The 22,466-nt window shown below is 46.1% G+C and overlaps 1 protein-coding gene and 1 non-coding gene across 4 annotated transcripts in view; one reads left to right on the plus strand and one right to left on the minus strand.

Annotated features, from left to right (window-relative positions):
• Positions 1-119, minus strand: LOC132871989 (5S ribosomal RNA). Its single transcript, XR_009651355.1, has one exon. It is a non-coding gene; the product is annotated as a 5S ribosomal RNA (ribosomal RNA).
• A 657-nt stretch (positions 120-776) lies between these two features.
• dnaaf11 (dynein axonemal assembly factor 11) overlaps positions 777-22,466 on the plus strand; it is a 107,119-nt gene continuing 85,429 nt past the window's right edge. For all 3 annotated transcript variants that reach the window (XM_060905957.1, XM_060905954.1, XM_060905958.1), the window contains exon 1: positions 777-860. In XM_060905957.1, the coding sequence (XP_060761940.1) occupies positions 803-860 (58 nt within the window). In that variant the 5' untranslated portion in view covers positions 777-802. The remainder of the gene's footprint in view (positions 861-22,466) is intronic.

Raw genomic sequence — 22,466 nt, forward strand, 5'->3', positions numbered from 1 at the left:
AGCTTACAGCACCTGGTATTCCCAGGCGGTCTCCCATCCAAGTACTAACCAGGCCCGACCCTGCTTAGCTTCCGAGATCAGACGAGATCGGGCGTTTTCAGGGTGGTATGGCCGTAAGCGAGAAATGAGAAGCACTACAGCCTATTTATAGTGTATGCTGAAGTCATTTGGGACTCACTTCTTCAATTGCTGTCGGACAGAAAGGAAACCTCTTGGTGTAAATCAAACAATCTGTCCCACCACCTGCACGAGCACATGGCTCCCCACCTCATGGGTTTCACAGCACTTTATTATAAAACTCACCCGTCTTTAGTTCCCGACATTTTTAAACAGGCACATTGCATCTTAGCTCATTGCTTTATTCTAATGCCATATACGCCTTAGAAAAAAAAAGTAAACTTGCCAAGACATCTTACTGCTGCAAGTGAAAGAAGTGTGACCATCAACAGTCTCTTTATACTACAGCAACTTCCACCACATTTCCCTTGCTTCTCTTCTTTCTGCGTTCAAAATCCAATTCTGATCAACAATTAAATCGCCGCTACAACTTCTTTGACGTTTTAAGCCAATTCAGGAGCGGCGCGCATTACCGCCACCATCTGAGCTGGAGGGCCGTTTTGAACAAAGTCTCTCTCTCTCTCTGTATTTACAGCTTTCAGTAGGTGACTCTATCAAGAGAGACTTACACGTGCTTGAACTGGAAACATCATTGGGGTGTTTTACATTTAGCCGAATTAAAAGGACGCCATAAACAGCACCGAAAAACACACAGAATGCCGAGCCTCCCTCAGCATCTGCGGAAATGAGCTTCCGTGGCCATCAGGACTCAATGATGTGCTGCACACACAGTGCATGCTCAGGTTGGTGCGCGATCACGATATAAAAAGTGAAAAACAGGCGCCTGCTTTTGCATACGGGTCATGAAATGCAGAAAATAAAGGGAAACATTAGGAAATAAATGAGGAAAATGGGTGCACAGAATAACAAAAAAAATCAAAGAAAAATTATTTTTCTAAAGCAAACCAACAAATACATGCATACATACATAAATGATTGAATAAATTAACACACAAGCAAATTAAAAATTAAATAGATGATTAAAGAAAAGGTTAGCAGGTTAGGCTAATTGGTGGCTCTAAATTGACCGTAGGTCAATATACTTACTTATACATACTGCTATATATACTAACTTAATATTTATATATTAATTAGTGTGCTTGCTCAAGCACACAGCAGCCAAAGGCAAGCACACTATTGTTCTTCTTAAGTTTACTTATTCTGCCTTATTCCGACACGTTTTTTGGATCCACTACTCCTCCTAGGGCGTTTGAGATAGAGACACCGTTCCAACTCTGAGATGTCTGGCCCGAAGTGGTGTAGTGTGCTTGTATACAGCTTTTGGATCAATGCGCCTGTTCTCTTGTTCTTGTCGTTTTTCTTTTGTTTTTTTCCCATAGAGAATGAAAAGGGCTCATGAATTTCCTATGGAGGAAAAATATGAGTGTGGGTCAGAGTGTGGCCGCCAACTCCCCTGACACATACATGCAATCGGTTCTGACCCACACTCATATTTTTCCTTTCTTTTTGCTCATCCCTTTTTCCTCCATAGGCTTGCATTGATTTTTGGCTCCATTGAAAATGACTGGTGTTTCAGGAGAAAAACTTTCACTCTCCATCAATTTTTTTAACCAAGTGACCAAACTTCAAGAAACTTCACTTGATGCCTCAGGCCAAGTCCCCGCACAGATCCATCCCCTCATCTGAGACCTGCACTCGTCTTTTCCTTGGTTTTCACGCATCTCTTTTTATCTCATAGGCTTCCATTGATTTTTGGTCCCATTCAAATGAATGGAGTTTTGCTCAGTAACACTTCACCACACATCCACCAAACTTCATATGGCACCTCAGGCCAAATCACCCATCACAGACACAATATCGGTTCAGACCCGCACTCGTCTTTGTCTTGCCTTTCATCCATCCATTTTTTTCCATTTTGCCGCAAATCAATGGAAGCTTGACTGAGTCATTCCTCCTTTCCCCATAGGTGATGATGCATTTGGCAAGGATCTGCTCATCTGAGACTTTGACAGCAAATCAACTTCAACTCAATGGCCACTTTATTAGGAATACTTACACGCATACACGATAGCAATTAGCATATAAGCATTCACGTGTTACGATGCTAGCTGTTAGCATGTTACCCATTACGATAGCATGCCTGCTGTTAGCTCGTGAGTTGTTAGCATGTTCACCATTAGTATGTTATCATGAGAGCTGTTAACATGTTAGGATTAGCATGGTAGCATGCAGAGTTCGCACGTTTGCTGTTAGCGAATTCGCCTGAGCATGTTAGCATGCTAACTGTTAGCATGTTAGCTGTTAGCATGTCACCCTTAGCGTGTTAGCATGCTAAAAGTTAACATACTAGCCATTAGCATGTTAGCCTGTTAGCTGTTCGCATGATAGCTGTCAGCATATTAGCCTTAAAGTGTTAGAATTTTAACAAATAGCATATTAATCATTAGCATGTTAGAATGCTAGCTGTTAGCATGTTATCTATTAGCATGTTAGCATTAACATGTTAACATGCTAGCTTTTAGCATGTTAGTATGCTGTTAGTATGCTAACTGTTAGCATGCTAGTTGTTAGCATGTTGGCATTAGCATGTTGGCATGCTAGCTTTTAGCATGCTAGCATGATAGCTGTTCTGCTACAGCTCAGCAAGCACACTTTGCATTTTCTCTGCGGAAATGCAGTCTAGTTTAAAGGAATACGCCACCCCCAAGTGAAATTGAGTCAGTCCCTGCAGTCCCTAGACTTGGATGAGTGAGCCAAAGCGTTTTATAGCTGACCCAGCCATTGTCCTGATCTGGAAACGTCCCGGTTAGCTTTAGCTTAGCGTAGTCGCTGTAATCCGGCGTGTCCAGATAGCATTGTCGTTGCAAAAGTGAATCAAATAACTCAAGATTTTTTATAATTATTTCTCATGACCTGTACATTCACATCGAGTACACATATCAATGCAAATTAACACGAAGGGATTTACTAGACCAATTTATATATGGAACTATTTTCGGCCACAGCACAGGCAAAGCACCGCTGCAGGCGCAAAGACACCACGCAGCACCTGAAAACCCTGGTTTCCTTGGTAACACTGGTGTATTGATGGAAGTTGTGGTGCTGCGTGGTGTCTTTGCGCCTGCAGTGGTGCTTTGCCTGTGCTGTGGCCGAAAATAGTTCCATATATAAATTGGTCTAGTAAATCCCTTCATGTTAATTTGCATTGATATGTGTACTCGATGTGAATGTACAGGTCATGAGAAATAATTATAAAAAATTTTGAGTTATTTGATTCACTTTTGCAACGACAATGCTATCTGGACACGCCGGATTACAGCGACTACGCTAAGCTAAAGCTAACCGGGACGTTTCCAGATCAGGACAATGGCTGGGTCGGCTACAAAACGCTTTGGCTCACTCATCCAACTCTAGTGACTGCAGGGACTGACTCAATTTCACTTGGGGGTGGCGTATTCCTTTAATAGTATATATCATATACTATCACACTATTGCATATACTATATGTACTGATATATACTTTAACTATGCCTATCATGTAATATGCTATGCGTTTTATCTATCTTATACCATTAAACACACTGCACATGTATGTAACTGTCCACAAAGTATTTGCACTGCTCACGACACTCTTATTTGCACTGTGACTACCTCACTACCTCACTACCTCCCATACTGAGAGCTGTATATTCTATTACTTGCTCTTATTTGTAATGTTTTATTTCTTTGGTATTTTGTATTTTAGTTTTTTATACGATTTCCTTTTATAATGCTATTTAGTTTTGTATTGATCTTGTGCAATGTGGAAATGTTACTGGATACCTTGAATTTCCCTCTGGGATTAATAAAATATCTAATCTAATCTAGGTCTGAATGTGAGTGTGAATGGTTGTTTGTCTCTATGTGTCAGCCCTGCGATGACCTGGTGACTTGTCCAGGGTGTACCCTGCCTCTCGCCCGTAGTCAGCTGGGATAGGCTCCAGTTTGCCTGCGACTCTGTACAGGATAAGCATCTACAGATTAATGGATGGCTGGTTGGTTGGATGGATGTTTCTTGTCATCATAATATTACACTGAAATTATGTTTGTATCTCCTGTCATTATATCAAGTCAAGTCAGTTTATTTGTCTACAGCTTTTCACAACAGATATTGTTGCAAAGCAGCTTTACAGAAAAATACAGACTTTAAACATGTGAGCTAATTTTATCCCTAATAAATTTATTTATCCCTGATGAGTAAGCCCGTGGCAGCAGTGGCAAGGAAAAACTCCCTCAGACAGCATGAGGAAGAAACCTTGAGAGGAACCAGACTCAAAACCAGACTCATTTTGGTGACAACAGATAGCATGGTTATAAATAACTTGCTTCTATAACTGTGTCCTATATAGTCACAAAGTAGAACTGTGTAACCAGGAAATTCATTAGAGTTTTAGCATGAAGTCTATTTTGTTGAAATTATCAATTATTCATTGAGAGACTGGAGTGCAAAACTGTTCATGACAACTGCAGTCCTAAAGTTATCATAGCAGTTGTAGTCCTCAGCCATCATAGCAAAATTAAGTGTCCAGAGCCATCTTCTAATTGTGTCTTTAGACTGTCCATATGAGGCCATCCTCCACAGGAGCAATGTGATGAGACTCCAGCCAGACGTAGGGCATCAGGATGGATCAGGCAGGTCCGAAGAGCAGGAGAGTTCAGCATGACTGGTGTCTCAGGATTGACATATATCTCTACAGAGGGAGAGACAGAGAGAGCAAGTGAGGGAGAGAGAGAGAGAGAGAGAGAGAGAACACAGGTTGTTAGGTATTTCCAGTGTTGCCTAATATTTAAGAACAGTATACATTTTGCACTGAATGCAAGCAGGGACTACGGCAAGACTAACTATGACAGCATAACTAAAAGGGAGAGCCAGAAGGTAACACAGACATGAGGGAGCCCTGGGACATAAAGCAGCCAGCTACTCCACCATCAACAAACCTGAGCAAATGTGTGATAGTGGGGAGGCAGCATCCATACATCCCAGTTTACCAAAACACTCTTTGCCCAGAGGTGGACAAAGTACCCAAGTTTATTACTTGAGTCAAAGTACAGATCCCACTGGTTAAATATTACTCTGATACAAGTGAAAGTTGTCCAGTCAAATTTTTATTTAAGTTAAAGTACTGAAGTAATTGCTTTTAAATATACTTAAGTACTAAAAGCATACTTTCTGTCAACGCATTGTTGTATTATTGCCACAACGCTTACAATACCGAATGCCTCTGAAGCAACCGACTGGATTTACTGACAAGCTTGTAAAACCTGTAGAGCTGAAGCTCCACCTCACATGCTAGCAAACTCTTTTCAAACTCGAAATCATATTGGATAGCTAACGTTACTAGAAAAGAAAGATTTCTACATTCTGTTTATTTGGCAAGATTATGCTAAAACATATTTCTGAAAGGACTTCAGATAAGTTAACGTTATTCATGTTAGCATAACCCTGTTTTTACATGCTAACTAACATTGTCCAAGTTAACTAGCTATGTGGTAACGTTAGCCATGGACAAGGCTGTAGCAATTTGGCAGGCAAATCCACAGAAAGTCATTTGACTGACCAGACTGCATAGCTGTTGCAATGTTATCCCTCGCTCTAAAAGCACAGACAACTTCATTGCAAGCTTTCTCTTGGAATAAAATGTTTACATACCTCAATATGCTTCCGCAGGTTGACGGCGAGTTTTTGTAGGCCGTGATGTGGTTCATTTTAGGCAAACATTTAAAACAAAACGAATCTTTAATCCTTTCAGAAAACTGAAAATGGGTTCTAGGTATGGCCATGGGTGTGTGTATTCTCCAGAAAAACCGCCTCCTTCCGTTTTGCCATCAACTGATCGTGTTCAAATAATACTGATGAGAAATTAACTTGATTTTATACAGTCTATGGATGTGACGTGACCATAGTGATTACTGATAGGCTGTCTCAGTGTCACCTGCGAAAAAACCAATCATGTTTTATAAAATAAAACAAAAAATATCCACTTTCAAAGCTGCTTCATAATAACGAGTAATGAGGACCTTGATAGAAATGTAGTGGAGTGAAAAGTACAATATTTGTCTTTCAAATATAGTGAAGTTAAAGTCATGTTTCCAAAAAAAACAATACTCAAGTAAAGTACAAATACTCAAAAAGTGTACTTAAGTACAGTACTCAAGTAAATGTACATCGTTACTGTCCACCTCTGTCTATGCCTGAGGACCCTCCAGATCTACTCCTTTACTGAATAAAAAGTTATTAACAAAAGGCTTGACTAAAAATATATTGTGGCAGCAGGGGCATAGCCAAGCATCGGTCTGTGAATGGAGGGTGGAGTCAGGGAAGGTAAGTGGTGGAATCACTGCACCTGATGGGAATTAACCTGTGTTTGTGTGTCTTCCCCAGTGACCGCGCCCTTTAAAAGGAGAGAGAGAGAGAGAGAGAGCAGAGAAAGGGAGCTCTCTCCCCAACCACAAGACTTGTGCATGTGTGGCTGGGAGAGTGTAAAAGGCAAAGCTGAAAAGCTGAAAATAAAAGAGTTTTGAGAACTCAGTTCTGGCCTGCCATGCTTCTGTGCTCCACCCACCTGGTCAGATACAACAGTGGTGCCAAAACCTGGGACGGAGTGCAGAAGGGAACAGCCACATGGAGTCCTCCACCTTTAAGGACCTGGTCCATGCCCTCGCCACGGCCCAACAGAGCCAGCACCAGGCGCTGATTGCCCTCTGAAAGGAGCAGGAACAACGGTTCGAAGCCCTGGTGTTGGTGCAACAGGAAGATCGCCAGGCATTCCGGCACCTGCTCGCGTCAGCAGGATCCACGATCACCACTGCTGTGGACCCTCCCCACCTCACCCTAACAAAGATGGGTCCGCATGACGACCCCGAAGCCTTCCTCGCTCTTTTTGAGCAGGCAGCAGAGGCGTGGGTTTGGCCAGTGGAACAGCGCGCGGCGCGCCTCCTCCCCCTGCTAACGGGCAAGGAGCAGCTGGCCATGCTACAGCTCCCCGTTGACAACCGGCTGGTCTATGCGGACCTCCGCAGGGCCATCCTCCAATGCGTGGGTCACACCCCGGAACAGCAACGGCAGCGCTTCCGCGCACTGTGCCTGCAGGAGGTCGGCCGGCCGTTCGCGTTTGGCCAGCAACTCCGGGACGCCTGCCGGCGGTGGCTGAGGGCCAACAACCGCGACCCCGAGGGAATCATCGATCTGGTGGCGCTGGAACAATTCATCGCCCGACTTCCGGAAGGAACAGCGGAGTGGGTCCAGTGCCATCGCCCGGCGTCGCTGGATCAGGCCATCGAGCTGGCAGAGGACCATATGGTGGCCGTTCCGATGGCAGGACAGCGTGTCTCCCCTTCTCCCCTCTCTTCTCTCTCTCTCTCTGTTCCTTGTCCTCGCCCCATTCTCCCACCACAGAGGCGGGGGCTGGCTCCACCCCAGCCGGCCCGCCGCACCCGTGGTGCCCTACCGTTTCCTACTTCCTTGTCTGTGTCTTCCCCCCCTCAGGTGAGTGATCTCAGGAACACCGGTGCAAGGAGAGAGCCTGGGCCGGTATGCTGGCGCTGCAGGGAACCGGGGCACCTCCAGCATCAGTGCTCGGAACAAGACAAGGGTGTAACAACTCCCCCACAGAATTTAACCTTTACAGAGAGGACATTATTAGAAGAACAGAGGAAAGGAAACCAGACACAGGAGTAGTCATAGGAGGCAGGAGGTGCAGTAATGTCAGATATGCAGATGACACCACCATCTTGGTGACAACAGAAGAGAGTGCGAGGGCTTATTTTGAAGAACTCATCAATATAAGCGATGGTTTCAACATGAAGATCAATGCCAAGAAGACAAAACTCATGTTAGTCAGTAAGAACAAAGATAAAAGGGTAAACATGTCATTAGGTGGTGAGGAAGTGGAACAAGTACAGTAGTTCAAATTCCTGGGTTCCTACAATACAAGTATAGGAGACTGTACCAAGGAGATACATAGACAAATTGGACTAGCTAAGGACAGCTGGATAAGATCTGGAGAGACAGAAACATGAGTAGGACATTGAAAATCAGAGCAATGAAGGCACTTGTTGTTAGGGTTTTGCTGGGATTCGAACCGGGTTCGTTGGTGTGATAATCCAGCAAACCCCCACTAGGCCACCAGGGGGATGACTCAAATGCAGAGGCGTGAGGCGGAAGTAGAAAAAGAATCAAAAGGTTTATTTAAACTATATACACTATATACAGGGCAAAACAAAAGACAAAAAAAAAAAACCAAAGAGTATAATCCAAAAGAAAAGCAAAGTGCAAAAATACAAAAGCTAAGAAGATCAAAAAACACAGTACAAAGGAAACTGGAGATAAACATAACAGCACAAAGACTCCGTGACAAGAGGACTGAACTCAGGGGTATAAATAGACAAACTAATTAAGGACACAGGTGAAGATAATTAGGCAATTAACACAAACACAAGACACAGGAACAGTGGCGGCCTCTAGAGGCCAAAATAAACACGACATGAAAAGGAAATAACAGCGGCCTCTAGAGGCCAAAACAGTCCTAGTCCTAACAGGACCCCCCCCTCTAGGAGCGTCTCCTGACGTTCCCAGGGCGATCCGGATGGGCCGAATGGAAGTCCCGACATAGTTCTTTATCAAGGACATCCCGAGCAGGAACCCAGCAGCGCTCCTCAGGACCATAGCCCTCCCAGTCCACCAGATATTGCAACCCGCCGCGGACCCGGCGGGAGTCAAGCAGGCGATTCACAGTGAACACAGTCTGCCCCTGGAAGATGCGGGGGGGTGGGGGGTTCCTAGGGGCAGGGGCATACGTAGACGTCAGTACGGGCCGTAACAGGGAAACATGGAAAGTGGGGTTGATCCTCAGAGTCCGGGGCAACTGGAGCCGGTAGGAGACAGGGTTCACCCTGCGCACCACCTTGAAGGGGCCAATGTAGCGAGGAGCAAGCTTGCGGTTCTCCACCCGCAGTGGAAGGTCCTTAGTGGACAGCCAAACACGCTGCCCAGGGCGGAAAGCGTGTGCAGGTCTTCTATGGCGGTTGGCCTGAGTCTGGTTGGTTCTGGAGGTCTGTATGAGGGTCTTCCTGACCTTGCTCCAGGTCTTGCGACACCGTCTCACATATTGGTTGACCGAGGGCACCCCCGCGTCCTCCTCCTGGTCCGGGAACAGAGGTGGCTGGAACCCGAATTGGCACTGGAATGGCGACAGCTTGGTGGCCGATGACTGCAGGGTGTTGTGGGCGTACTCCGCCCATGGCAGCCAGGTGCTCCACGATGTCGGGTTATCCATAGCCAGGCCTCGCAGGGTGGTTTCCAGGTCCTGGTTGAGCCTCTCCGTCTGACCATTGGACTGTGGGTGAAACCCAGAGGAGAGGCTGGCAGTGGCTCCGATGACCTTGCAGAACCCGTGCCACACTCGGGAGGAGAACTGGGGCCCTCGGTCTGAGACGATGTCCTGTGGAAGACCAAAGACTCGGAAGACATGATTAAACAAAAGTTTCGCAGTTTCAAGAGCAGAGGGGAGTTTGCACAGTGGTATGAAGCGGCAGGCCTTGGAGAATCTGTCAACTAAGACCAAAATGACCGTGTTACCTTGTGACTCAGGGAGACCCGTGATAAAGTCGACTGCCACGTGGGACCAGGGACGCCGGGGAATGGTCAGAGGATGCAGGAGACCCTGGGGACGCTGTCGTGGGTTCTTGGTTCTGGTGCAAACCTCACAGGACAGGACAAATGACCTTACTTCCTTCTCCATGTTAGGCCACCAGAAGCGTCTTTTCAGGAAGTCCAGGGTCCTCCGAGCTCCCGGGTGGGCGGTGAGAGGGGAAGAGTGACCCCACTGGAGAACCTTGGCCCGGGCTTGATGTGGGACGTACAAGAGGCCTGGTGGCCCCGTCCCAGGACCGGGGTCCTGGCGTTGGGCTCGTCGGACAGCCTCCTCAATACCCCAGCGGACAGGGGCCACAATCCGGGACACAGGGATAATAGGCCCGACTTCATTCTCCCTGTTAGTGGCAGAGAACAGTCTGGACAGTGCGTCAGGTTTGGTGTTCTTGGAGCCGGGGCGGTATGAGAGGGTGAAGTCAAACCGACTGAAAAACAGGGCCCACCTAGCCTGTCGAGGGTTCAGTCTCTTGGCTTGCTGGAGGTACTCCAGGTTCTTGTGGTCAGTCCAAACCAGGAATGGATGTTGTGCTCCCTCCAGCCAGTGCCTCCACTCCTCAAGGGCCAGTTTGACCGCTAGCAGTTCTCGATCCCCCACATCGTACCGGGACTCAGCAGGACTCAGGCGGTGGGAGAAGTAAGCGCAGGGGTGCAGCTTTCCTTCCGAACGTTGAGAGAGCACCGCGCCGACACCACTGTCCGAGGCGTCCACCTCCACGATGAATGGTTGGGAGGTGTCCGGGAGAACCAGAATGGGTGCCGTGCAGAAGCGGTCCTTGAGGTCTTTGAACGCCTTTTCTGCCTGAGGAGACCAGCCATAAGATCCACCTGTCCCTTTGGTGAGGTCAGACATGGGTGCTGCCACAGAACTGAAGTTCCTGATGAACTTGCGGTAGAAGTTAGCGAATCCTAAGAACCGCTGAACCTCCTTAACGGACTTGGGAGTAGGCCAATCCCGGACGGCCAGGGTCTTGGCAGGGTCCATTTGGAGTTGGCCTGTCCGTACAATAAATCCCAGAAAGGAGACCTCGGGAACATGAAATTCGCATTTCTGGGCCTTGGCGAACAGATTGTTCTGTAGCAGCCTCTGGAGAACCTGGCGGACATGGTGGCGGTGCTCCTGCACGGTCTTGGAAAAGATAAGGATGTCGTCGAGGTAGACAAAAACGTATAGGTTAATCATGTCCCTTAAGACGTCGTTGATTAGGGCCTGAAAAACAGCTGGTGCGTTGGTGAGTCCGAAGGGCATCACCTGGTATTCGTAGTGCCCAGACGGGGTGTTAAAGGCAGTCTTCCACTCGTCTCCCTGTCGGATACGGATGAGGTGGTATGCGTTCCGTAGGTCCAACTTGGTGAAGACGGTGGCGCCTTGGAGCAGGTCGAAAGCTGTGGACATCAGCGGAAGGGGATATCGGTTGCGCACAGTGATCTTATTTAGGCCCCTGTAATCAATACATGGTCGGAGCCCCCCATCCTTCTTGCCGACAAAGAAGAAGCCGGCTCCAGCAGGTGAAGTGGAGGGTCGAATAAACCCAGAGACCAGGGCATCTTTGAGGTATTCCTCCATGGCCTTGCGTTCTGGCTGAGAGAGTGAAAACAGTCTGCCACGAGGAGGGGTAGTCCCAGGGAGCAAGTCGATGGCACAGTCGTAGGCCCGGTGCGGAGGAAGAACGGCGGCCCTGCTCTTGCTGAATACCTCCTTGAGATCCCAGTACTCTGTGGGAACTTGAGATAACTCGGTGAGATCAGGGGGCTCGGCAGGAGACACAGGAGAGCTAGAGAGCAGACAAGAGGCATGGCATGCAGGGCCCCATTCCACAACCTGGCTTGTTACCCAGTCTATGCGAGGGTTGTGGCGAGTAAGCCAAGGAAGGCCTAGAATAACTGGGAACTCAGGTGAAGGAATCAGGTGCAGGGATATTTCTTCCTTGTGACCTTGAGACTGGAGGAAAACTGGAGAAGTAACTTGGGTGACTCTTCCATCACCTAACGCTTGGCCATCGAGGGCAGACACAGACAGTGGGACTTCAAGAGGTGCAGTCGGAATATTGATGCTTTGGGCGAAGTGAATATCCATAAAGTTCCCAGCCGCCCCTGAGTCTATCAAAGCTTGACAAGAGTGGACAGACTCACCCCAGGAGATGGAGACCGGGATGTAGATTCCTTGGCCAGGGAGTCCGGGAGAGAGGGTAGGCCCCGTCACAACCCTCCCTCGGCTGGACGGGGCGGTCCTTTTCCCAAGAGTTCGGGACATGATGCTCGGAAGTGACCAGGCTTGCCACAGTAGATGCAGCACTTGTCCCTCCTTCTGCGCTCCCTCTCAGATGCGGAGAGGCGAGTACGACCCACTTGCATGGGTTCTGGACAGTCACTGAAGGAGGTAGACGGTCTCCAGGTAGAGGTAGGGAGGCTGGGGGGGCTCAAGGCTTGGTGGCGTTCTCTCATCCTGTTGTCCAGACGAATAGCATGTGAGATGAGGGTTTCGAGGTCACTTGGGCATCCAATAGAGGCCAGACCGTCCTTGATGGGGTCAGACAGACCATGGTGGAAGGCTGACACCAGAGCAGTCTCGTTCCATCCACTTACTGCTGCGAGTGTTCGGAACGAGATGGCGTAATCTGCGACGCTTCCTCCTTGCCGGATGGACATGAGCTTTCGGGCTGCGTCGGTACTGATGTCTGCCTGATCGAAGACCCGAAGCATCTCTTCAGAAAACAGCTGGAAATCAAAGCACTCAGGTCCCTGTCTTTGCCAGATAGCAGTAGCCCAGGCTCGCGCCTTACCAGCTAATAAGGTGATCACAAAGGCAATCTTGCGGCGATCCGTAGTGTAGGTGGTAGGCTGAAGCTCAAAGGTGAGTTGACACTGGGTAAGGAACTCTCGGCACTCACTGTGCTTGCCGTCATACCTCTGTGGTGCAGGAAGGCTGGGTTCGCGAGGTGAAGAAGGCAGCATTGCAGGAGGCACTGGAGCAGGAGTGGGAGCTGGATCAGGAACTGGATCAGGAGCAGGAGATGCAGGCAGAGATGTCAGCTGTGCCAGGGTTTTCCCAATTTGCTGAAGCAGTTCCTCGTGGCGAGCGAGGGCCTCACGTTGGCTGGTGAGCGTACGTCCATGAGCGTCCATGGTCGCTCCAAAGCGTGTCAAAGCTGCCATAATTCCCTGAAGGTTGGCCGGGTAGACAGTTGAAGCAGCCTCTGCTGAGTCGGTCATGACAGAGTCTTTCTGTTAGGGTTTTGCTGGGATTCGAACCGGGTTCGTTGGTGTGATAATCCAGCAAACCCCCACTAGGCCACCAGGGGGATGACTCAAATGCAGAGGCGTGAGGCGGAAGTAGAAAAAGAATCAAAAGGTTTATTTAAACTATATACACTATATACAGGGCAAAACAAAAGACAAAAAAAAAAACCAAAGAGTATAATCCAAAAGAAAAGCAAAGTGCAAAAATACAAAAGCTAAGAAGATCAAAAAACACAGTACAAAGGAAACTGGAGATAAACATAACAGCACAAAGACTCCGTGACAAGAGGACTGAACTCAGGGGTATAAATAGACAAACTAATTAAGGACACAGGTGAAGATAATTAGGCAATTAACACAAACACAAGACACAGGAACAGTGGCGGCCTCTAGAGGCCAAAATAAACACGACATGAAAAGGAAATAACAGCGGCCTCTAGAGGCCAAAACAGTCCTAGTCCTAACACTTGTGTGGTCAGTGTTTTTGTATGGAGTATAGGGGTGGACCATCAAGAAGTTAGACATGAACAGGATTGAAGCATTTGAGATGTGGTGCTGGAGAAAGCTGTTGGGGGTGTCTTGGAGGGAACACCGAACAAACGAATCAGTGCTGGAGGAATTGCAAGTAAAAAGGGAGCTCATGGAGAGAGTGACAAAGTTAAAACTTCAGTACTTCGGCCATGTAGCTTGGGGTAGTGCAGGAGAGCTAGCACTGACTGTAATGGAAGGCAAGATCAAGGGCAAGAGGTACTGTGGGGCACCCAGGAAACAGTGGATGGACAGCATCAGGGAATGGACAGGAGCCAGTTACGCGCAGTGTAAACTAATGGCTCAAGACAGGAGAGATTGGAGAAAGAGAGTCAAGATCTGGTCACTGGCTGCCGCCAACCTTTGAATGAGGATGGCACATCAGTGAGTGAGTGAGTTAACTGTGCTAAGAAAATGGCTTACAGAGTTCTCCATAGTTACAAATATGACATCATAGCTGAGGGGATTTTCCAAGAAATGGGATTTCCTACATGTTAGTGTTCTGTTCCATGGTTCTACTACAGTGGTGCTTGAAAGTTTGCAAACCCTTTAGAATTGTCTATATTTCTGCATAAATATGATCTAAAACATCATCAGATTTTTACACAAGTTCTAAAAGTAGATAAAGAGAATCCAGTTAAACAAATGAGACAAAAATATTACACTTGGTCATTTATTTATTGAGGAAAATGATCCAATATTACATATCTGTGAGTGGCAAAAGTATGTGAACCTCTAGCAGTGTTCGAAATACCCGTCTGCAGTCTGCATTTTGCAGAATGATTTTCAAGATTGCAGAAGAAAAATTAAACAACCTGCAATTTTGCAGAATGAAAAAATCAGGCTTGGGATTCAATAGTGTGGCAGCGGGGGCGTGGTCAAGCGCCGGTCTGTGACAGGAGGGCGGAGTCAGGGAAGGTAAGTGGCAGAATCACTTCACCTGAGAGCAATTAACCTGTGTTTGTGTCTTCCCAGCAACCACGCCCTATATAAGGAGAGAGAGAGCAGAGGAAGTGAGCTCTCTCCCGCACCAGATGACTTGTGTGTGTGTGTATGCATGCATGTGGCTGGGAGAGTATACATTGTGACTGAAAAGTGCAAAATAAAATAGTTTTTGGAACTCAGTTCTGGCCTGCCGTACTTGTGTGCTCCACCCACCTGCTCTGACTTCTACAAATGGTTTTCAATTTAGCAAACTAGCAGCGCTGTAAATAAACTGAAACCTGTGCCGCGCGAACCTGACGGCATTTTCCAGGTCAGAGTTGAGCAATATTTACGTAATACCGACGAAAGGCGACGACAACCAAATAAGGGCAGTTGCCATTTTCCCATGTAAGATTTCATCACTTTTAATACCTACTGGGAGGACCAGACAACTACCTCAGCAGTGTTCGGCAGTTTCCGCCATGCATCTCCCAGAATTCAATGCGGCACAACAAACATGGCTCCCAAGAAGAGGATTGTTTCTTCGGGGCAAGAGTCCGACAAAAACGCCAAGAAAACAAGGATGATTTTGTCGTATCTCGGCAAAACTGGCAGCCAGCGTGACTCCAACAACAATAGCGACAGATCGCACGTCCGCGAGGGTGACAAAAATGAAGACGTCGCTGTTATAGTTGGATACATATATATTGGTAAATTGTATAGGTTTGTATATATTGTATTGTTGAATCATGCAAAATTATACTGATATTATATCCCTTTTGAAGACAGCAACAGTATTTTACCTTTATTCATAGATACTTTTGAATATTTTGTTTTCTCATACCAAGCTACACTAATGCATGTTTTGTGTGCATGTTCTATTTTTTTTTTACTAGTGCTGTCTTGCCTGTGGTGCGGACTAGCACAAAGTAAAACAGTTGCCCTGTAAGACAAAGCTCATAGGTTCAGTTCTGTAGCTCTCAGTTCTGCCATGATGAGTTTGTACCCAGTTCTCTGTTGTTAGTTTAGAGCAGTGAAGCCCCTGCAGTAGTTCTCAGTTCAGTTCATGACCTTGCACTTTAGAAGCCAGGCAAACACAATGAACCCAAACGTCTTTCCATTTGCCAGTTGGGTTTTATTCCTTAATGGCATCAATTCTTTGCATCATCGTAAGATGTAACAGAGTGTAGAATTGAAACCTTGCTTTCAATTTAAAACTACAGGTTGCAGATGCAAACACTGTGAATGAAGTACATTTTGGGTAACAATCTATTGTTCAAGCTAGAAACTTAATCTTGACAAAATGTAACATGACATGTAACATGAAAATGAATGTTTTGTTTCTTGAAGAACAGTTGTGTTCTATTTTTTTATTGTGGTGATACCTTTATTAGTGTGTTGTGTGGAAGGATAATGTGTGGGTGTGATAACTAGTACATTTATGAATTAGTTGGTATACTTCAAGTTGTAGTAGCCCGTAGTGTCAGGGCGAGGGGGATGAAAGACCTGTGGAGGTATCATGGAATGATAACTTTGCTGCAGAGAAGGATCTATGAAGACTGAAATTAAAAATAGAGAGAATAAAGAATTACAGTAGTGCTATGAGTTGTAAAGCTAGATATGATGTAAATATAGGCATTATTAGGTTGAGAAGGGTGTAGTATGGAGGCTTGTGTATTTGCAGAAAATATTTCCAAATTGCAGAACAAAATTTTGACATTCTGCAATATTGCAGAACACTGGAAAAAAGTATTTCGACCACTGTCTAGGATTAGCAGTTAATTTGAAGGTGAAATTAGAGTCAGGTGTTTTCAATCAATGGGATGACAATCAGGTGTGAGTGGGCACCCTGTTTTATTTAAAGAACAGGGATCTATCAAAGTCTGATCTTCACAACACGTTTGTGGAAGTGTATCATGGCACGAACAAAGGAGAGTTCTGAGGACCTCAGAAAAAGCGTTGTTGATGCTCATTAGGCTGGAAAAGGTTACAAAACCATCTCTAAAGAGTTTGGATTCCACCAATCCACAGTCAGACAGATTGTGTACAAATGGAGGAAATTCAAGACCATTGTTACCCTCCCCAGGAGTGGTCGACCAACAAAGATCACTCCAAGAGCAAGGCGTGTAATAGTCGGCGAGGTCAGAATCAGAATCACTTTTATTGCCAGGTATGTGGACACAAACTAGGAATTTGACTCCGGTTTCACTTAGCTCTCATAGTACAAAACAGATAAAAAGCGTATACACAAAACAAACAAACAAAAAAATGGTGCAATAGGTGCATAGTGCAAAGTAATCCAAGTAAGTCAAGTATGAAATATATAAAGTATACAGTTTGCACAGAATGACAGTATGAGTGTGCAGATATTTTACAAGGATATTACTGATTATATGAATCTGGATTTTAGCTGTTCATCACAGAAAGGATTTTCCCTTTTGGTGCAATATGGTGCATAGTGCAAAGATGAAATAGTAAATAAGTATAAATATAAGTAACAGTGAGCACAGAATGACAGTATGAGTGTGCAGATATTTTGCAAGTGATATTACTGATATATGAATCTGGATTTTAGCTGCTCACAGAGACAGCCTGAGAGAAAAAAAAAACCTATTCTTGTGTCTGGTTGTTTTTGCATACAGTGATCTATATCGCCTCCCTGAGGGGAGAAGATTAAACAGATTGTGACCAGGGTGTGATGGGTCCGAAGAGATGTTACCTGCCCGTTTCCTGACTCTGGACAAGTATAGGTCTTGGATGGAGGGCAGGTTGACACCAGTAATTTTCTCTGCAGACCTTATTGTCCATTGTAGTCTGTTCTTCTCCTGTTTGGTGACCGAGCCAAACCAAACAGTGATGGAAGAGCAAAGAACAGACTGAATGATGGCAGAGTAAAATTGTGTCAGCAGCTCCTTAGGCAGGTTGAGCTTCCTGAGCTGGCGCAGAAAGTACAACCTCTGTTGAGCCTTTTTGATGATAGTGAGTGTGTTGGTCTCCCACTTCAAGTCCCAAGAGATTGTGGAACCCAGAAACCTGAAGCTTTCAACAGCAGTCACAGTGTTGTTGGTGATGGGCAGCAGAGTGGGGGGGCTCCTCCTAAAGTCCACTGTCATCTCCACAGTTTTGAGCGTGTTCAGTTCCAGATTGTTCTGACCGCACCACCAGACCAGCCGTTCAACCTCCCGTCTGTATGCAGACTCGTCACCATCTCGGATGAGGCCGATGACCGTTGTATCGTCCACAAATTTCAGGAGTTTAACAGACGGGTCTCTTGAGGTGCAGTGGGGAGAGCACACACCCTTGGGGGGGCGCCAGTGCTGATAGTCCGAGTGCTGGATATGATGCTCCCCATCCTCACCTGCTGCTTCCTGTCAGTCAGGAAGTTTGTAATCCACTGACAGGTGGAGGAAGGCACAGTGAGCTGGGTGAGCTTGGTGTGGAGGATGTCTGGAACAGTGGTGTTGAATGCTGACCTGAAGTCCACGAACAGGATCCTGGCATACGTCCCTGCAGTAAAAAGGTGTTGCAGGATGTAGTGTAGATCCATATTTATTGCATCATCCACTGACCTGTTTGCCCGGTAGGCAAACTGCAGGGGGTCCAGCAGGGGGTCTGTGATGTCCTTCAGGTATGACAACACCAGTCTCTCGAAGGACTTCATGACTACAGATGTGAGGGCAACAGGCCTGTAGTCATTCAGTCCTGTGATATTGGTTTTCTTAGGAACCGGGATTACTGTGGAGCATTTGAAGCATGAGGGGACTTCACACAGCTCCAGGGATCTATTAAAGATCTGGGTGAAGATGGGAGCCAGCTGGTCAGCACAGACCTTCAGACAAGAGGTTGACACACCATCTGGGCCAGGTGCCTTCCTGATCTTCTGTCTGTGGAAAAGCTGACAGACATCCTCTTCACAGATCTTGAGTGCTGGTGGGGGGTCAGAGGCGGGGGGTGGCAGAATGGCAGGGGGCGTAAATGGGTCTTTAATGACTGAAGGGGGGAGAGGTGTGAATGTGTTGAATCTGCAGTAAAACACATTCAGCTCGTCAGCCAGTTGATGGTTCACTGCAGTGTTGGTGGATGGTCTCCTATAGACCCTTTTCAGTCACGTGACCTTCGTAAACGCGACCACCATTTTGGACATGTAGCGGACTTCGGCTCGAATTGGTTTGAATGCGAGGAAGGCGACAAACGGAGAACATACAAGAAAAAGGAGCGAGATGCAGAAAACACCTTCGCTATCCAGCGACGTAGGGCATTTACAGGGTGAGCAGAGGGAGAAATAACAACAGTAACGACACATTAGCAACGCCGTACAGAAATAACGGTTTATGGCACAGACCCTTTTGGTTCTTGCTCATCTAGCTGCTACAATGACTGCTTAGACTGCAACAATAATACCTAACACACATTTAAGTATCCGTCGTAAAGACGTGAAACTCATCGAGTGAGTTCATTGATAAGCTAACACAATCTAAAAGTAGACATACCATCACACTGCCCTGGCGCTGTGTACAGTTTCCCTTCTATGGTTTGTGCACTCACTATTTGCCATTACTTTCTCCAAACGTTGTTACAGATTACAGGGAACGGCCTGGATTTAAGAGACAAATACATGTTCCTCTTATTTTGAACACTTATTTGTAGGCAGTGCTTAATTTGTAAAGTGGGAGGTCCCGGAGCGCAGAGGATGAGCGGCTCCGGTGCGGAAAAAAAGAGGGGGGGAGGGGGGCGCTGCGCTGCGCTTCTGGGCATGTTTTGTAATAACACTGCAAATTAAGTTCATCTGCAGATATTTTGTGGATGTCGTTTCATGAGAGAAATCACCAACAAGACAGATATCAAAATCAGACATTAACACTAAATAAACTTGCATTTTTTAATGTAATTATTATTATTATTATTATTATTATTTTGTTACATAGTCAAAAGAGGTGTCGGATCACCGGATCCAGTGTAAATAGCTGCCGGAGCCAACACCCGAGGTTCCGGAGCGCGCGCCGGCTTGCTCCCCCTCAAATTAAGCGCTGTTTGTAGGACACTGCCTCTGATCTGTCCTACAGTCTACCAACAGCAAAGGAACACAATGCTAGCTAATGTCGTTAGCTAATAGCTACTACAGAAGAACAAAGAGGTTACAATGGGTTATTTTAGCCTATTTGGTTACACACTCGCCGCCACAGAAATGTTAACAGCAATGTAATGCCTTTTCTGGCTAATTTTATTCGTCTTACCTCCAACAAAGTGGTCACTGCACAAGCGTTGGTATGCCGCTATCCATCTTCTCCGTCGGTCAGCATCTACCGGGATCCGATAAAATGATAACCCTTGCCTTGTTTGTTGATGGTTACTACATCCAGGTGCACAACAATATCAAATCAAATCAAGTTTATTTGTACAGCGCTTTTAACAATAAACATTGTCGCAAAGCAGCTTTACAGAATTTGAACGACTTAAAACATGAGCTAATTTTATCCCTAATCTATCCCCAATGAGCAAGCCTGTGGCGACGGTGGCAAGGAAAAACTCCCTCAGACGACATGAGGAAGAAACCTCGAGAGGAACCAGACTCAAAAGGGAACCCATCCTCATTTGGGCAACAACAGACAGCCTGACTATAATATTAATAGTTTTAACAGGTATAACCCTCAACTGTCCTCATGGGGCCGTCCCCCACAGGAGCGGGGCGACAAAACTCCGACCAGACACAGGGCACCAGGATGGACCAAGCAGGTCCGAGGGGCAGAAGAGGCCAGCATCCCAATCCCAGGATCAACATGCAACCCAGAGGGACAGATGGGGGGGGGGGGGGGGGAAGAGAGAGAGAGAGAGAGAAAGAAAACATGTTATTAGGTATGCCCTAAAAATGACAAGTATTAAATCTGTGTGGTAGGCTCGCAGAGACGAGAGTCTTTACATCAGGCATGACACACAATGGCATGTTAATATGGTAAAAAAATATATCATGACTGCTCTGGCTGGATGCTTGATTGGGTGATGGGAGCACACTCCTCAGCAATGATGAGATGCAGATGGGACCCTTAGGCCTGGCCAAGACAATTCAGTTACATTTCACCGGGTCTGGGACATGCGACAGAATGTCTGACGGCCGATTCCCTGCAGGCTACGATAGCCAGTCGAGGTCCCCACCGTCTCCACCAAAAGATTTCCTGTTGACTCCATGTAACTCAGAGGGACAGATTTGGAGTGGGGGGGGGAGAGAAAGAAAACACAGGTGGTTAGGTATGCCCAATGTCACCTGAATAAGTAGGAACAGTATACATATTGCACCGAGTACAAGCAGGGACTCCGGCAACTAACTATGACAGCATAACTAAAAGGAGAGAGCCAGAAGGTAACACAGGCATGAGGGAGCCCCGGGACATAAAGCAGCCAGCCACTGCACCGTCAACAAACTTGAGTGAGCAAGCGAGTGGGGACTGACAGCATCCATACATCCCAGTTTACCAAAACACTCTATGTCTGAGGACCCTCCAGATCTACTCCTTTACCTCATAAACACCATTAACAAAAGGCTTGACTAAACAGATACGTTTTCAGCCTAGACTTAAATGCTGAGACTGTGTCTGATTCCCGAACATTACTTGGAAGGCTGTTCCATAACAGTGGGGCTTTGTAAGAAAAGGCTCTGCCCCCTGATGTAGCCTTCACTATACGAGGTACCAGCAGATAGCCTGCACCTTTTGATCTAAGTAGGCGTGGCGGGTCATAGAGGAGCAGAAGTTCACTCAGGTACTGTGGTGCGAGACCATTTAGTGCTTTAAAGGTCAATAGTAGTATTTTATAATCAATACGAAATTTGATTGGGAGCCAATGCAGTGTGGATAAGACAGGCGTGATGTGGTCATATTTTCTAGTTCTAGTAAGGACTCTTGCTGCGGCATTTTGAACTAACTGGAGCTTGTTTATGCACTTATTGGAACATCCAGACAGTAAGGCATTACAATAATCCAACCTGGAGGTAACGAAAGCATGGACTAGTTTTTCTGCATCATGCAATGACATTAAATTTCTTATCTTTGCAATATTTCTGAGATGAAAGAAAGCTATCCGGGTGATGTTATCAATGTGAGTTTCGAATGAAAGACTGGGGTCAATAATCACTCCGAGGTCTTTTACTGCTGCACGTGAAGAAACAGAAAGGCCATCCAGAGTTACTGTGTAATCAGAAAACTTACTTCTAGCTGTATGTGGTCCTAGCACAAGTACTTCAGTCTTGTCAGAGTTAAGCAGAAGGAAATTTATAAGCATCCAGTGTCTAATGTCCTTAACACATTCCTCAATTTTATTAAGCTGGTGTCTCTCATCAGGTTTTGCAGAGACATACAACTGTGTGTCATCAGCATAACAGTGGAAACTAATACAATGTTTACGAATAATATCGCCCAGAGGTAACATATATAGAGAAAAAAGCAGTGGACCCAAGACAGAACCTTGTGGAACACCAAACTTTACCTCGGTACGTCTAGAAATATCACCATTTATATCAACATACTGATAACGATCAGTTAGATAAGACCTGAGCCAGGAGAGGGCCATTCCCTTAACTCCCACAACATTTTCTAGTCTATCCAGAAGAATGGAATGATCAATGGTATCAAATGCTGCACTAAGGTCAAGCAACACAAGTAGCGAGACACAGCCCTGATCAGACGCCAACAGTAGGTCGTTTACTACTTTAACCAGTGCTGTCTCTGTGCTATGATGAGGTCTAAATCCTGACTGATACATTTCATGGATGTTATTCCTATGTAAATATGAGCATAACTGCTGTGCCACAGCTTTTTCAAGGATCTTGGAGATAAAGGGGAGGTTTGATATTGGCCGATAATTGGACAGCTGACAGGGATCAAGGTCAGGTTTTTTAATCAGGGGTTTGATAACTGCTAGTTTAAAGGATTTGGGTACATAGCCAATCATAAGAGAAGAATTTATTATTTTTAGAAGCGGTTCAATTACTCCAGGCATTATCTGTTTGAATAGATGT

This window comes from Neoarius graeffei, chromosome 23 (genome assembly GCF_027579695.1).
Source record: "Neoarius graeffei isolate fNeoGra1 chromosome 23, fNeoGra1.pri, whole genome shotgun sequence".
NCBI classification, from domain to species: Eukaryota; Metazoa; Chordata; class Actinopteri; order Siluriformes; family Ariidae; genus Neoarius; species Neoarius graeffei.